Source organism: Tyto alba, unplaced genomic scaffold, assembly GCF_018691265.1.
Source record: "Tyto alba isolate M040663 unplaced genomic scaffold, T.alba_DEE_v4.0 Super-Scaffold_20, whole genome shotgun sequence".
In the NCBI taxonomy this organism is placed as follows: Eukaryota; Metazoa; Chordata; class Aves; order Strigiformes; family Tytonidae; genus Tyto; species Tyto alba.
The window spans coordinates 3,416,327-3,430,297 of record NW_024881283.1 but is presented as its reverse complement, the minus strand read 5'-3'; the positions used below and the strand labels follow the sequence as shown (position 1 = coordinate 3,430,297).

Genomic DNA, 13,971 nt, shown 5'->3' with positions numbered 1-13,971 from the left:
AGAGGCCTCAGACAAGAGCCAGGGGGACTTTTGAGCGGACCATGATTGCTCTCTTTGGCCATGCTCATGGTATCTGTTCCCAGAGCTCAGGCACCTCAATGACCCCCTTTATTTTTCCAGACTTCCCTTGGAGGTTTGCACACTGCGTTCTCAGCTGCCTTTTCACAATCACGCTGCAGCTGGGGTGTCAGCATCCCCCTTGAGCATGTTTCCCTATATCCCTCGCCTGCCCTGGCAATCAGGGGCTGCTGGACCGGCAGCGCCCAGTAGCATCCCAGAATTGTGTTATTGAGCAGAGCTCTGGGAAACTGCACTAGTGCTGGGTCTTTCCTCCATGCTGGCTCTGCTTGATGTCAGGTTATCACATGTCCCTGGGAGGAAACCTCAGCAAAGAGCAGACAGTCTTTGGTATCTTCTCCAACCACAACCAGATGAACCATGTGCTCCTGAGCTGTCCAGTTTAGGCCACTCTACTTTTCTGGTTCCTGAAGTGACCTTTTATTTTTAGACATCTTTTTCTATGACTGATTTTCAAATTAATGCTTTCTGGCCCCTGTCCACCTCCCATTTTCCCCGGGCTGGTAGCAGCACACAGGTATGCAGGGGTGGCTGTGGCCAGGCTCTTCTGTGCTGAACTAGACCAGTGCATCAGCAGCTGCTCTTCCTGCAGCTGCAAACATAGGTTTCAGCTGTACCAAAATCCATGCCCTGGTTTGCCAGGGATGCCCACCACAAGCACAGTCATCTGTTCCCTGCAAACAGGCCCTGGAGTCAGCCTTGCTGATGGGGTTTTGGACTGTCTAGGCACATGGCTGGTTCTTTAGTGCCTGTTTAGCAACAGAGGAATAGATAGGTGGTGTGCAGAGGCCTTTGCCCTTGACTCTTCCACTTACCCTGTGACTTCCAGAGCAATACATCTGTTCAGCTCCTCCCTGGACGCTGCCTTAAAACAGCAAAACACCCCCAGAGGGACAAGTTCTGCAAGTTTGGGGGCTTCTGTATACTATATTGAGAGTTTCCTGACCTCTCATGGTTAGTCTGGTCCTGCCCTTCAGGGATTCTTGGCATTGTTTGATACAATAAAATACACTTTCTTCCCAGCTATTGGTACAAAGGGTATTTCTCCCAGGTGCTGTGTCCCACTCCCATTTCATGATGATAAAAGTGATGGCATCTAAACTTCTACTGCTTGGGTTCTTCTACCCACTTTAGCTTCGTTCATCTAGTTCCATGTGGGCTTGTGTGCCACTGCCCAGCTGTAAATCTTTCAGTGTCCCGTCAGCACAGGCTCAGCACCTGGATACCTTCCACAGTGATGCTGAGCCTGCCTGCCTGGGCCAGTCTGTCCTGCTGGGAACAGAGCCTCCAAAGGAGGCTGATACAGGGCAGTTCCCGTGTCTTTTCCCCTATATCCCCCAGCTTAAATGTACAACACTACACCTCTTCTCTTGCTGTGAACAGTGCAAACCATGTGCTCACAGATCAAAGGAAGCTATCCCTGTTGCCTGCCTGTACAGGGAATAGTGGACCCAGTGTTGAACTCTGAGTTCAAGAAAAGAAATGTGGGAGGGGGACCACCAAAGGGTGACCAGGATGGTCATGGGGCTGGGCACACAACCTACAAGGAGTGTTTATGGGAGCTGGTCTGGTTTTGTCTGGTGAAGAGGAGAAGGACGATCTAATAGCAACCCACAACTACTTGAAGGACAGTTTTGCTAACAGTAGAGCCAAAATTCTTCAAAGCAATGGCAGACAAGATAGGGCCAATGGTCACATATACAGTGTCAGTGATGCAGGCTGGGCATTAGGAAAACATCATCTCTGGGAGGATAGTGCAGCCCTTTGGCAGATCACCAGAGGGGTGGAAGGTCTCCATCCTTGTAGGTTGTCAAGACCTTGACACATCTGATTTTCTTGGGTGCCAAGAATAGTCCAGCTCCAGGTGCCAGTTTGGTCTGAAGTCCTCCAGATGTCCCTGCTGCTATGACACCCTGCGTGGCATGCTGAAATTGCCTTGTGCCAGGGGCACTCTGTCCCTCAGATTGTTTCATCCTGTATTAACTAAGAGGAAACACAAATTCCTGTTAACTACAACTGACTTCCACAGCTGGAGTCAAAACAGAAAAACTTTTTTCCTGCATCATCTACTTAAAAATACCCTTCTCCAAGTTTCATTTCTACATTAAGTCCCATCCTATTCTTCCTGCTCCTACCCTGCAGCTTCGGTTTGATTTATAGGGCAAATTAAAGGGCAATCCTTACAAAGATGAAGCTCATCAGGAGCAGCAGCTCTCAGAACTGCCATTTCCAGCTTGACAGCCTGTGGGGCTGGCAGCCCCGGGATCATGCTCAGCTGCTTTGGTGAAGGACAGGGCCCATCACTGCAGGAGAGTGAGATGGGTGCTGCTGCCCGTCCTGGAGGCACAGGAATTTGGCTCTGGTTTTCCCACGGCTGATGCTGCCACAGTGACACTCAGTCCAGACCCACTGACCAGTCTCTCCTCCACACACTGAACCCAGCCAGGGCATGATGCCCGGGATGTTTGTGCCAGAGGCAAGTGGGGCCTGAAAGCCCAGAGGTGAGCAGTGTGTCTGTAAGGGGTGAGGGCTGTCTGGACACAGCCCTTCACTTTCTCTGGTGTGGTCCACCAAGCCCTGCCCTCAGCTCCATGGCACCATCGCTCTGTCTGGCCCCAGACACAAAGGCACAGGGCAGGCTGGTACACAGAGGTGTGTGATGGGGTCAGCCTGGGTAGGACAGGCTGGAGCATTGGTCCAGCCAGGACAGCACCACAGCAGAACTGGGGCGTCCATGCCTTCACCCACTCTCAGCACCAGCAGTACCACCAAGGCCAGGACTGGGGTACGCCAAGCTGTGATGGGTGATGGGGGCCAGAAAGAGGATTACCCCAGCAGCACATCGTTCGGTCTGTGCAGGCTGGAGAACTGCCAGCAGCATGGGTCTATGGCCGGAGAAGGAACTTGACACTACCAGAAGCAGAAGTGAAAGCCGGGCAGAAGCGAAAGCAGAGCCCAAAGCTCCTTCCCACACAGTTCTGTCTCTGCAGAGTGCCCCGGCATACCCAGCAGCATGGCCATGGACGCCCTCTCCTTCCAGGAATACATCTGCTCCCTGGACTCCACCACCCTGCCCCGCATCCTCAGGATTTGCTCTGGTGTCTACTTCCAAGGTGAGTGCTGAGTTCCCACTGCCTCTAAAGGGTGCCTCAACGCTGTGCCACCTCCCCCTGCCATGCTGCTGCAGCCTGGGCTCCCCTCTCCTGCCCTGAAGATGTGCCACCTCACCCTGCTACTGGGGTGCCTGTGCCCAGGGAAAGACCCTGGTGCCCAAGGCATAGCTTCTTGCAAAAACTTTCTACACCCAGTGCCCACTCAGCTGAGTGCCCCAGTGCACTCAGTCATGCTGCTAGGAAAGTGGTGGGGCACCAAAAACCCCCCAAGCTGGTTCCCCCACTTCGTGCATAGCTCTCATCCCAGGCAGAGAATTACCTGATGGTGGTGGATCTGGCAGGGATGGAGCCACATGCTCGGTGGCAGGAGGAAGGTGGGATGGTATTGCCCCTGTCCCCAGTGAGAGGACTCCAGCAAGGGCACAGAGAGCAGCCTGGTCTGAGCTCTCTGCTTCCTCCTGGACTACGTCCCTGAAGACATCTTAAGTCGAGGAGAAGCCTTGACCAACATGGCTTCCTCAACTGGTGGCAATGTTGGTAGTGAAATGAAACCAGAAATTAGCAAATGCTCAATTTCTGAGGCTCCCAAAAATGCTGGGAATGCACAGCAGGATCCTGGCAACATCAATTGGCAATTACCATCAAGACTTGTAGGATTTGTACCATTTGTTTAGGTTACACTGACTTTTAAAAATCAGAGATGTGGTCGGGGTTATCTCACTTTACTTTTCTGTAGCTCAGTTGGGGTAGATGTTAGCTTTCCCAAAGACTTCTGGTGGCCTTGATAACATCTTAACATTGCTAAACAAGTAAAAATGCCACTGTTCCAACAGCAGCAGTCAATTTGTTCAGCAGTTGCTAGTAGTCATCATGAGGTAGCTGGTGCTTTCTGCTTCACAAGGGGTTTGTCATGAGTTATCATGAGTTATCCCAGGGAGGGGAGAAGTTTGGGGCTGCACAGATTTGGTAGAAGCTCAGTGAATGAAGAGATTTAAGGTCAGAAGGGGGCATTGCTTGTGTTGGAAGGTATCATGATGTGGTGGCATAGCCTGAGGAGCTCCTGATCCAGGAAAGGCTCTGGCTCCAGGAAAGGCACATCTACCCCAGACACTGCAGCGTGATTAAGCACTGAATCTTTCCTGCTGCATTCCTCACCTGAGTTACATCAGTTCAGCCTTCTGCCATTCCCATTGTGCAGTTCTGCACTGCTTTTCTGCCCTGTTATGGCCCCTCCACAGTTAACAGCACTGGAAGCTTTCCAGGACAGGAGCTGTACAAGCTTCCAGGTATTCCTGATTCCTTAGAAGTAAGCATCAACCCAACAAAGACCCCTCAGCCAACCTCCTGGTTGCATGTTCCCTTGGCTGCTGGTGAACAGTGCTGGACATTGCAGGCAGATCAGAGTGCACTGGGGATGAATCAGTGCTGCACCTTGCAGATGTGCCATCCTGCACTGACGATATTTCTTGAACATTTCTGAATTTCCTGCCGTTACTGAAGACGTTACCACTTCAGTCTTTTTTTTTATCAAAACTTGGGTGGGTCCCCAAGGTATTAAACAAAACTGTTGCTGGTCTTGGTCCCTTCTCAGGCTCCTCTCCCAGCCACACACTCCTCACCTCCTGCTTTATGTTGCAGAACCGCTCTGGCTTGGTGCTGCAGTGGAGCTGAAGGGCTCTTGGAGGTCCTGCACAGGACATCCACAGCCACGTGTGTCTGTGTGTCTTGCTGCCAGCCAAGGGGACCAGCCATGTCATGTGTGCGTGGAGTTAACTAGGTTTCCACACCCAGGGTGTGAAGCATCACTGTGCTCTGGGCAGTGCAGCCTGGCTGTGTGTTCCCTGCCTTTTCAGACCATGCCCTCGATGCTGGCAGTGTGACAGGACATGGAGGAAGGGGACTGGGGCTTACACAACATGCAATACTTTATGATACTTCCTAGCTTTCATCTACCTCTTCCTGTCCAACACTCTTGGTTTATTTTTTCACATTTATTTCCGCTATTTAGGTTCTCCCCACTCCCGGGGGATGGGCACTCTCCCAGCCAGTCCCAGCCCGCTGCTCCCCGCTGTGCTCCACAGATGAGCAGTGGTCAGTGGTGCAGCAGTGCCTGCAGCAGTGCCCGTCCCTCTGTGGCTCGGGTGGCAACATCCAGCCCACCTCCAACAGCATGTCCAGCCTTGGCTCTGTCTGTCCTGCCCAGACCCTCCAGAGCGGCTGTGCGTGCCAGGGCCCTAAAACAACGTTTCCACCATGGCCAAAGGCACCAGCTCGCCCCTCTCACCAGGTGAATCTGCCAGCCCCGCCTCTGCCCACCGCTGAGCCCACGGACCAGCTCTGCCCTTCTCTGAAGAGCTGCCCTCCTTCCCCTGCACCCTCCACCCCCACCTCATGGCCTTTTCTGTAGTCCCAGGGCTTGGGGGGGCTCCTTGGCCCCACCACAGCCACAGGGACTGGGGCTTCCTCAGGAATGTCAGTGCACCCGTGAGTGCCAGGACACCCAGGCTTGGATTATGTCGCAGAAAGAACAAAGCCTGTGGCCAGGGCCAGGCCATGGCTCAGCCCCCTCCCCACTGCCCTGGGGACCTCACCACAATGGGCCAAGCAAAGGAAGCCCCACTGTGTAACTGGTATTTGTTAATGGCACACACCATGACTACCTGTGATGGGAATCCCTAAATCATGAGGTTGGCAGGGACCTCAAGAGATCATCCGGGCCAAGCAAAGGAAGCCCCACTGTGTAACTGGTATTTGTTAATGGCACACACCATGACTACCTGTGATGGGAATCCCTAAATCATGAGGTTGGCAGGGACCTCAAGAGATCATCCAGGCCAACCTCCAGCTCAAGCAGGGTCAGCAGGAGCCAGTTGCTCAGGACTTTGTCCAGCTGGGTTTTTAATAGCTCCAGTGATGGAGACTCCACAACCTCTCTGGGCAATCTGTCCCTGTCCTTGACCACCATCACAGTAAAAAATATGTTTTCATAGATTCAGAGGAAGTTTCAAGCGTTTCAGATTGTGCCCATGGCCTCTTGTCCTGTCACTGGGCACCACTGAGAAGAGCCTGGCTCTTTGTACCCTCAGGTATTTATAGACATTAACAAGGTCCCCCTGAGCCTTCTCTTCTCCAGGCTGAACATTCCAGCTCTCAGGCTTTTCTCGTATGAAGGATGCTCCAGTCCTTTAATCATCTTTCTGGCCCCTTTGTTGGACTCTCTCCACCATGTCCGTGTCCCTCTTGTACTGGGCAGCCCAGGACTGGACACAGCACTCCAGGTGTGGCCTCACCAGTGCTGAGCAGAGGGGAAGGATCCCCTCCCTCGCCCTGCTGGCAGCCCTTTGCCTAATGCAGCCCAGGACACCGTTCACCGTCTTTGCAGCAAGGGCACGTTGCTGGCTCACATTCAACCTGGTGTCCACCAGGATGCCCAGGTTGTTTTCTGCCAAGCTGTTTTCCAGCCAGGCAGCCCCCAGCATGTGCCGGTACCTGGGGTTATTCCTTCCCAGAGGCAGGGCTTTGCACTTCTTGTTGAACTGTCAGCCCGTTCCTCCAGCCTGCCAAGGTCCCTCTGGATGGCAGCATGACCCTCCGGCCTATCAGCCTCTCCTCCCAGTTTTGTGTCATCTGCAAACTTGCCGAGGGTGCACTCTGTCCCATTGTCCAGATCACTAACAAAGAAGTTAAACAGGACTGGACCCAGTACTGATCCCTGGAGCACACTGCTAGTGACTGGCCTCCAACTAGACTTTGTGCCCATGATCACCACCCTCTGGGCCCAGCTGTTTAGCCAAGTTTCAGTCCACCTCAGTGTCTGCTCATCCTGTCCATTCTTCATTAGCTTCTCTATGAGGATGTGATGGGAGATAGTACCACAAACCTTACTGAAGTCAAGGTAAACAATACCCACTGCTTTCCCCTCATCCACCAAGCCATTGTAGAAGGTGATCAGGTTGGCTAAGCATGATTTCCCCTTTGTAAAGCCATACTGAATAATCCCAATCACTTTTTCATCCTTCACGTGTCTGGTAATGGTTTCCAGAATTAGGTGCTCCATCACCTTCCCAGGGCTGGAGGGGAGCATGACTGGCCTGAAGGTCTCTCCTGTCTTGAAGATAGGAGTGACATTTGCTTTTTTGCCCAGTCTTCAGGAACCTCTCTCAATTGTCCAGGACCTCTCAAAGATAATAGAGAGTCATCTCACAGTCAGCCCTCAGGGGTGCATCCCGACAGGACCCATGGACTTAAGTATGTCCACTCTGTTTAGTGCTCCCTTACCTGGTCCTTCTCCACCAAGGGTAGGTCTTCCTTACTCCAGATTTTTCCCCTGGTCTCAGAGGAAGTCCTGAAGCCTGCTCATACCTGTAAAGACTGAGGCCAAAAAGGCATTGAACATGTCAGCCTCCACCGCACCCTTTGTCACCAGGTCCCCTGCCCCATTCAGCAGCAGACCCATGTTTTCTGCAGTCCTTTTGCTGTTGATGTACTTGTAGAAGCCTTTCTTGTTGCCCTTCAGATTCAGCTCTGGGCAGGCGTTGGCTTTCCTAACTCCATCCCTGCATGCTAGACCATGTCTTTGTGCCCAGTCCGGGCCACCTACCTGCTGCCACCACTCGTGCCACTCCTTCACGTGCCTGAGTTCATTCCACAGCTCATGAGTGTTGAACAGGAGCTCCAACCACCTGCAGGTATTCTGAGGAAGCAGTAAAGGACAGCTAACAGAGGGTAGGGAGACACCGGAACAGGTTTCCCAGGGAAGTTGTGGATCCCATCACTGGAAGTGTTCGAGGTCAGGTTTGATGGGACTTGGAGCAACCCAATCTAGTGAAAGATGTTCCTGCCAATGGCAGAGGGGTTGGACCAGATGATCTTTGAAGGTCCTTTCCTTTCCAACCCAAAGCATTCTGTGATACTATGAAATGCTGGTAGAGGCATTTTCTTTGAGGAAATTCCCTCCTCACCCTGCAGGGTCCGTGTATGAGATCTCAGGCAATGAATGCTGCTTGTCAACGGGTGACCTGCTGAAAGTCACAGCTGTGGAGCTGCTGAAGGTTGTTTGTGAGGACATGGAGACCGGGCAGACAACGGAGCTGCCACCGACGTTTAAGGGTGAGCAGGGCTGCCCTGCCCAAGCCCACACCCTATGGGTGCCCTCCTCCCCAGGGAGCCCCCTTACAGACCCCACGGGCTCAGCCTCATTGTCCCACAGGTCTTTTCCAGCCTGCCCCAGCCCCAGGGCCATCCCCGGCATCACGGGGACCCTTCCCGGAGGGCAGGAGGCAGCGGGGTCTGACGCTGCACCAGGTGCTGGGGCGAAGGGAGAGGTGGCCACAGCCCCTGCTGTGCCCCACCATCAGCCCCCACGCCCTGCTCCTGCGCCCCATCTACGAGGTGCACGCCATCATGCACCGTGAGTCCGGGTGGGGCAGGCGGGGTGCTGCGGGGTGAGGACTGGGTGCTCCGGGGGTCAGGGCGGGGGTGCTGTGGGGCGGGGATGGGGGTGCTGAGGGTCGGGAGCCTGCGCGAGTTCCGTGCGGGGAGCCTGAGGCACGGAGTGGGGGTGGCCGCGGGTGGGGGTAAGGTGGGGTCCCGTCCTCCGCGCGGCTGGCCGCGGGTCCGAGCGCGGGGCCAGGGCAGCTCTGTCCCCGCAGTGCGCCGGGACGTGGTGAAGGTCCCCTCCACGCTGGAGGTGGAAGTGGAGGATGTCACGGAGGCGGCGCGGCACACCCGCTTCGCCCGGCCGCTGCTGCTGAGCGAGGTGCTGGCGATGGAGGACGCGCTGCCGGCCCGGGCCCAGGTCCTGGACGCTCCGGCCGGTCCCGCCGTCTTCGGGAGCACCTGGGAGCGGCGGCTGCGGCGGGGGCAGCGGCTGCTGCTCCACGGCCGCTCCCGCGCCTGGCGGGTCCTGGCCTCGGCCCCCGGCACCGGCCGCCATTTCCTGCTGTCCAGCGCCTACCGGGGCCGGTTCCGGCAGCGGCCCCGGCAGTTCGCGGGGGTGCGGGAGCTGGCGGCCGCCCTGCAGCCCGGCCGGCGGCTGCGCGTCGTGACGACGCGGGACTGCGAGGGCCGCGGGCGGGACGTGCCCCCGCTCGGCGTGGGAGACCGGCTGGAGGCGCGGGGGCTGCGGGGGAACGGCCCCGGCGCCCGGCTGCTCTGCCGCCGCCTCAGCGGGGGGCAGCAGGAGGAGGAGGAGGAGGAGGAGGAGGAAGGAGAGGAGCTGCTGCTGCCGCTGGACCTGGGCGGCGGGTTCGTGGAGGAGGCGTGCGACAGCAAGAAGTACGGGCTGGCGGAGCTGCTGGAGCGGCGGGCGCTGCCCTGCGAGGTGCGGGTGGCCGCCCCCGACCCGGCGCTGGAGCGGGACGCGCTGGGCTCCCTGCCCGCCCTGCGGCTGCAGGCCCGGCTGGACCAGCCCTTCCTGGTGGGCAGCTTCTGCGAGGAGCCGGGGGAGGGCTTCGAGATCCCGCCGCGCTGGCTGGACTTCTCGCTGCTGCTGAGCGAAGAGCCCGTCCGCCCCCCGGCCCCCTGCACCCGCCGCTCCCGGGTGGAAGAGCTGACCGAGACTTTCTACTACCGGCTGCTGGCCCAGCTGCCCGGCGGCGCGGCCCCGCCGCCCCCGCGACCCCCCAAACCGGCGCAGGCAGGGACCGGCCCCGGGGAGAGGCACCCCTCGGCCCCCCGCCCCCCGCCGCCGAGCGCCCGCCCGGCTCCGCCGCTCCCGGCCCTGCCTCGACCCGCCAGCCCCAGCCCGTGTCGCCGGCGGGGACCCCCCGGGGATGCAGGTGAGGACCCTGGCACCTCCCGGGCCCCGACCCTTCCGCGGGGCTCAGCCCACAGACGCGCTGCCCATGCGGGAGGACGCGCCCCCCCCCCCCCCCCCCCCAGCAGCATCAGCAGGTCGTGCTTAACGGGAGGGCGCTGCTGGCCACCACCTCGGCGGGGCTGTCCTCGCCGGGACCGGGGGCAGGGATGCTCAGCTGGTGACACTGCGCCCCAGCCAGCTGGACCCCCGTGGGGGCCTGCACCTCCCTGTCCCCTTGTCCCAGATGCAGGAGGAATCTACGGGGGGATTGCCTGACCCCGGTGTCCCACAGGCTGGGGGTGCCCACAGGGGCTGCCCCATCCCCTTGGCCCACACATGGCGGGAGGGACCCATGGGGAGCTGCCCCATCCCCTCATCCCACAAACAGGGGGACCCATGGGGAGGCCACGCCAACCCCTTGACCCACACGGGAACCATGACACGAGGGGAAGCAAGGCTTGACCTCAAGGGCAGTGGCACGGTGAACACCGCCAATATTGGCCTCCATCTGCCATTGAACGCCTTCCCACACCCCAAGCTCACAGGGTACCAGTGGCCCCAGAGGCTGGTGTCTGCAGTGGCAGAGCAGCTGCCAGCACACCCCAAGAGGCCCTTCTCCCCCCACCCTTGGTCCCCACCATGTCAGCATGCGGCTCGGAGCAGGGAGGTGGGGAGGGCAGGGGCATGGGGGCTGTGGCAGTGCGTGTCTGCAGGCTGTGCTCTCTTCCCTTCCAGGCACAGAGAGCAGCAGCGCTGAACATGATTACGAAACCGTTGATGGCAACATTCAAAAGACAATTCGCAAAATGCAGGCAATTTTTCCTTTCTAGTCCTCTGGTTTCTGGAAGCCAGCCAGCCTCCAAATACTCTATGACACTGGTTAATTCCAGAGGCTAAATACAGCCTTGGGGATCCACAGCGCAACCTCCAACTGCCTTGATCCTGCAGAAAGGTACCCACTTTCCTCAAAGGCAAACAGCTCGCATGCCATCAGGACAGACCCAGGCACAGAATAAATCCCCTTTGTTGTGCCGTGGGCTGTGTCCTCAGATGTCACCCATGGGTCTCTATGACAGCACCAGACCAGCACACAGCTGGGCAGCCACCACGATGCCACTGAGATGCCAGCCCCGGGCCCTGAGACACAGATCTCACTCTGTTCCACTGCATTACCACAGTGTCTGGGCTGGGATTACAGATGCTTCCAGCCAGAGACACTTTGGGACCAGCATGTCCAGACACTGTTGGACATGTGGGGTGGGATGGGGTTCGGAGGAGACATGACAACGTACTTCACCCGGTGCCATTAAGCCCCAACTAGGACTCAAACCACTGAGTAACACGTTTTTACAGTTGCATGTCAGAATGTAGAAGCTGCTTCTTTTTTTTTTTTTTTCCTTTTCTTCAAGTACAGCCAAACACGCTGCTCACTCTGACCTAATTTCTCACCAAGGTTGTAGAAACATTGTAAAAATGTTGTGGCTTTAGGTTTTGCTGGTTTTCTCATCCATTTTTAACTGTCCTTTCAACTGGAAGCAACATCTGTCCCAGACCTCCATGGTCCCCTCCTGCTTGCGAGTGTGCTTGTCACACTCTTGCAGCTTCTTGGCACTGCACTCACAGCATTGGATGGCAAAAATAATCTGAAAACCAAGTAAGGACCAAAGTTCAACTCTTCTTTTCCTGGAAGTCTAGCAAAACCTCAGACAAAGACCTCATAGTCCTGATGTACATGAAGGGAAAAGAGCTGATGAGGGGAGAACTTCACACTGAAAGCAAGCAGGTGTTTCACTCCTGCATCACATACTGCACTTCTCTCAAATCAGAGCTGGAAAATAAACTTTAAATTTCATTTAAGATCAAACTGGTTTGTTTTTTTTATCCCCTCCCAGTGAAGAGTAGTGTTGGGCTCAGTTTTTCAGTTCCTGTCATTCCTCACTTAGCACCTGGGGCAGAGTCCCAAAGCTGCAGGGAGGATCTCATTCATTCGAACTTGGCTCAAGTCATTGCTTGGGTTTGGGCTGGTTTCCTTCTCTGGCTCTGGTTCTGCCCCGGGATTTACACTCAGTGTCAATGCTCTCTCCTCAAATCAACGCTGTGGGAGAGACACTGACTATTGCTGTTGAGGTCCTTTAAATACTTATCCAAGGAGGGAGAACCCAGCTCTCATCTGCAAACAGGTGCTAGCCGTTCATTAACAGCACCTAAAACACAGGATCAGAGAATCAGAGGATGGTTCGGGTTAGAAGGGACCTTAAAGATCATCTAGTCCAACTCCTTCCCCCAGCCCAGGGGGCTCCCAGCCCCGTCCAACCTGGCCTTGAACCCTTCCAGGGAGGGGGCAGCCACAGCTGCTCTGGGCACCCTGGGCCAGTGTTTCACTGTCGGGGGAGACAAAATGGAAATGCACGTCAGGCCTTGGAGCAGGCCCTTCAGTCTGGACACAAGTACTGAGAGGCTCCTGCTAAGTCAACCCTGGGAAAAGTAGTTAATGTTTCTTCTTGGTAGTCAGAAGAGTGCTGTGTCTTGTTTCTAACATGGGGTTAGTTATGAGAAAAATGCTGATAAGCACACTGATGTTTTCGGCTGCTGCTGGGCAAGAAGAAAGCAGGAAGACTGCCAGGACTGCGTGATTAGCGTGTAACACCTGGTGGTGTTAAGCTGGTAGGAAAGTGCTGTAACTGGATGGAAAAGTGCTGTAACTTACGAAAGGTATATAAGCAGCCTGCGTGCTGAAATAAAGCGTCTCAGCATCACCCGTGACCTGAGTCCGTGCCTCAGGACACCACAAATGGCGCCCGAACAGGGACCGACCGGCTCCTGGGCTTCAGCTTGCCTCCAGTGGCGTCGCCTGACTGAACAGAGCGATCCGGTGGGGAGCACCGCAGAATTCCGTACGGCATAATTGCCTGGACTGACCGGTGAGCAGTCAGGAACTATGGGGAACTGACCATCTCAGACTGAAGAGGCGGTGTTAGAAACTTTTAAGCAGCTTTTGAAAAAGCATGACTGTACATACAAAGAATGTGATTTAATGCTAATGCTTAAATGGATGAAAACCACTAACCCCGGTATAACTAGTGCATTGGGTTTTGACTGTGATGTCTAGGATCAAGCTGGTGTTAAACTGTGGGACTTGGCCACTCGGAAAAATGCTCTTGCTAAAGATCTGTTATCCATCTGGCGAACAATCTCTGAGATGCTTAAAAAGAACAACAGTTCTAAAGCCATATCAGCGCCCATGGCACCTGCGTTATCAACGGATAAGGACACTGCTGCTGCTGATCCTTTAGATCCCAGTCCAGTAGACCCTGAGCAGGAGCCTGATCTTCATCCTCCAGACCAGGCTCTGGCTGCAGTGGCCGTGGGCGGTTTTGATCTGAGACGTCATTGGGAAAAAATCCACAGGGAGGCTGCAGAGGCTGGAGACTCTGATATTGCGGGAGCACTCCAAGCATATCCCGTAATATATCATCCAGGCGCCCCACCTCAGTGGGAAGGGTTGCCTTTCTCACTAATTAAGGAACTTCGACATGCGGTCATGGACCATGGAATAGGGTCACCTTATGCCCAAAGCCTTTTAAAGAATGTGCTTGATGGATATATTCTTACCCCGCATGATTCTAGGACCACTGCACAATTAGTCCTCACTTCCCACTCGGTTTGTTCTATGGGAAGCTCACTAGCGTGGAGGGGTCTAAGCAGCCACTATCTCAAATTTGGACAGGGGTGAGGATGATCCTTTATGGGGAGGAGGAGTGGATCAGCTGATGGGTACGGGTGTTGTTGCTACTCCAGCTTTGCAAGTGTGATTAAATGTTGCTATTCTAAATCAATCAAAAGAGTTGGCTTACTGAACGTTTCTTAAGGTCCCTGATACTGGCAAACTGCAGCAATCTTTCCCTATCTTACGACAAGGGGCCAATGAACCATTCATGTAGTTTATAGACTGTTTGAAGGAAGCCTTAGATAAACAAGTGT

General features: G+C 55.5%; 1 protein-coding gene across 1 annotated transcript; it reads left to right on the top strand.

Moving 5' to 3' along the window:
- Window positions 1-3,079: 3,079 nt before the first annotated feature.
- Window positions 3,080-11,854, top strand: THEMIS2 (thymocyte selection associated family member 2). Its single transcript, XM_032999692.2, has 5 exons — window positions 3,080-3,191; window positions 8,160-8,300; window positions 8,401-8,601; window positions 8,843-9,970; window positions 10,726-11,854. The coding sequence occupies exons 1-5, from the start codon at window positions 3,092-3,094 to the stop codon at window positions 10,818-10,820; spliced, it is 1,665 nt and encodes a 554-aa protein (XP_032855583.2). The 5' UTR covers window positions 3,080-3,091; the 3' UTR covers window positions 10,821-11,854.
- Window positions 11,855-13,971: the final 2,117 nt, after the last annotated feature.